This window comes from Pyxicephalus adspersus, chromosome 2, assembly GCF_032062135.1.
Source record: "Pyxicephalus adspersus chromosome 2, UCB_Pads_2.0, whole genome shotgun sequence".
In the NCBI taxonomy this organism is placed as follows: domain Eukaryota; kingdom Metazoa; phylum Chordata; class Amphibia; order Anura; family Pyxicephalidae; genus Pyxicephalus; species Pyxicephalus adspersus.
Window position 1 is genome coordinate 110,320,815 of NC_092859.1, and position 753 is coordinate 110,321,567.

Sequence of the window (753 nt, forward strand, 5' to 3'; positions counted from 1 at the left end):
AAAAAAAATAAGACAGTGTCTTATCATCGGGGAAACAGGGTATGTTCTGCACATATTTGCATGGGTTTCCCCATATATGCATGGAACCTCCAGTTTCTATGTTGTAAAAACACACTGGTAGGTTAACTGGCTTACCCCCTAAAAGATTTAAGATTATGTTAGGACATATGACTATAGTAGGAATATTGGATTGTAAACTTGCCCGTGGGACAGTTAGTGACATGACTATGAATTTATGAACTTTATAAAGCATACGTTAAGTTATTAGCACTTTATAAATACAGTATAATAATGTTTTACTATCTACTGGCACAGTATTCTAAAAGTTTCACCTAAACTAATCTAGGTAAGTCACAAGTGTTAAAATGAGTAATGACTTTCGATATAAAAGGACCTTGATAGAAATTCAAATAGAGCCTTATAAATAAACAACATTGCTAGCAGTGCATTTTGTACAGAAGCAGACATGAATGCTTTGCTAGCCATCTCCCTCCTAGTAGTGGCTGCGTGCAGCCAAGAGCTATTTGTTGGGTAAGTAATCCAATCACTTAAACTATAACTGCTATGCTATTAAGCAGAACATCCACTTATCACAGTTTATTCATAAAACTAGTAATATCCTGCTAACCATGTTTTCCTATTTTCTTAAATGTTTACACATTTTTTAGGGTTTACAACCTTTAGTTTGCATTTTAACCTGCATCATTCTCTCTTTTTCTCTCTCTTTCTAAATATATTCATAAATATAAATAA

The 753-nt window shown here is 33.2% G+C and overlaps 1 protein-coding gene across 1 annotated transcript in view; it reads left to right on the plus strand.

Moving 5' to 3' along the window:
- The first annotated feature begins 432 nt into the window (after window positions 1-432).
- LOC140322139 (carboxypeptidase A1-like) overlaps window positions 433-753 on the plus strand; it is a 13,601-nt gene continuing 13,280 nt past the window's right edge. The window contains 1 exon segment of the mRNA XM_072398754.1: window positions 433-531. Coding sequence (XP_072254855.1) covers window positions 467-531 — 65 coding nt within the window. The 5' untranslated portion in view covers window positions 433-466.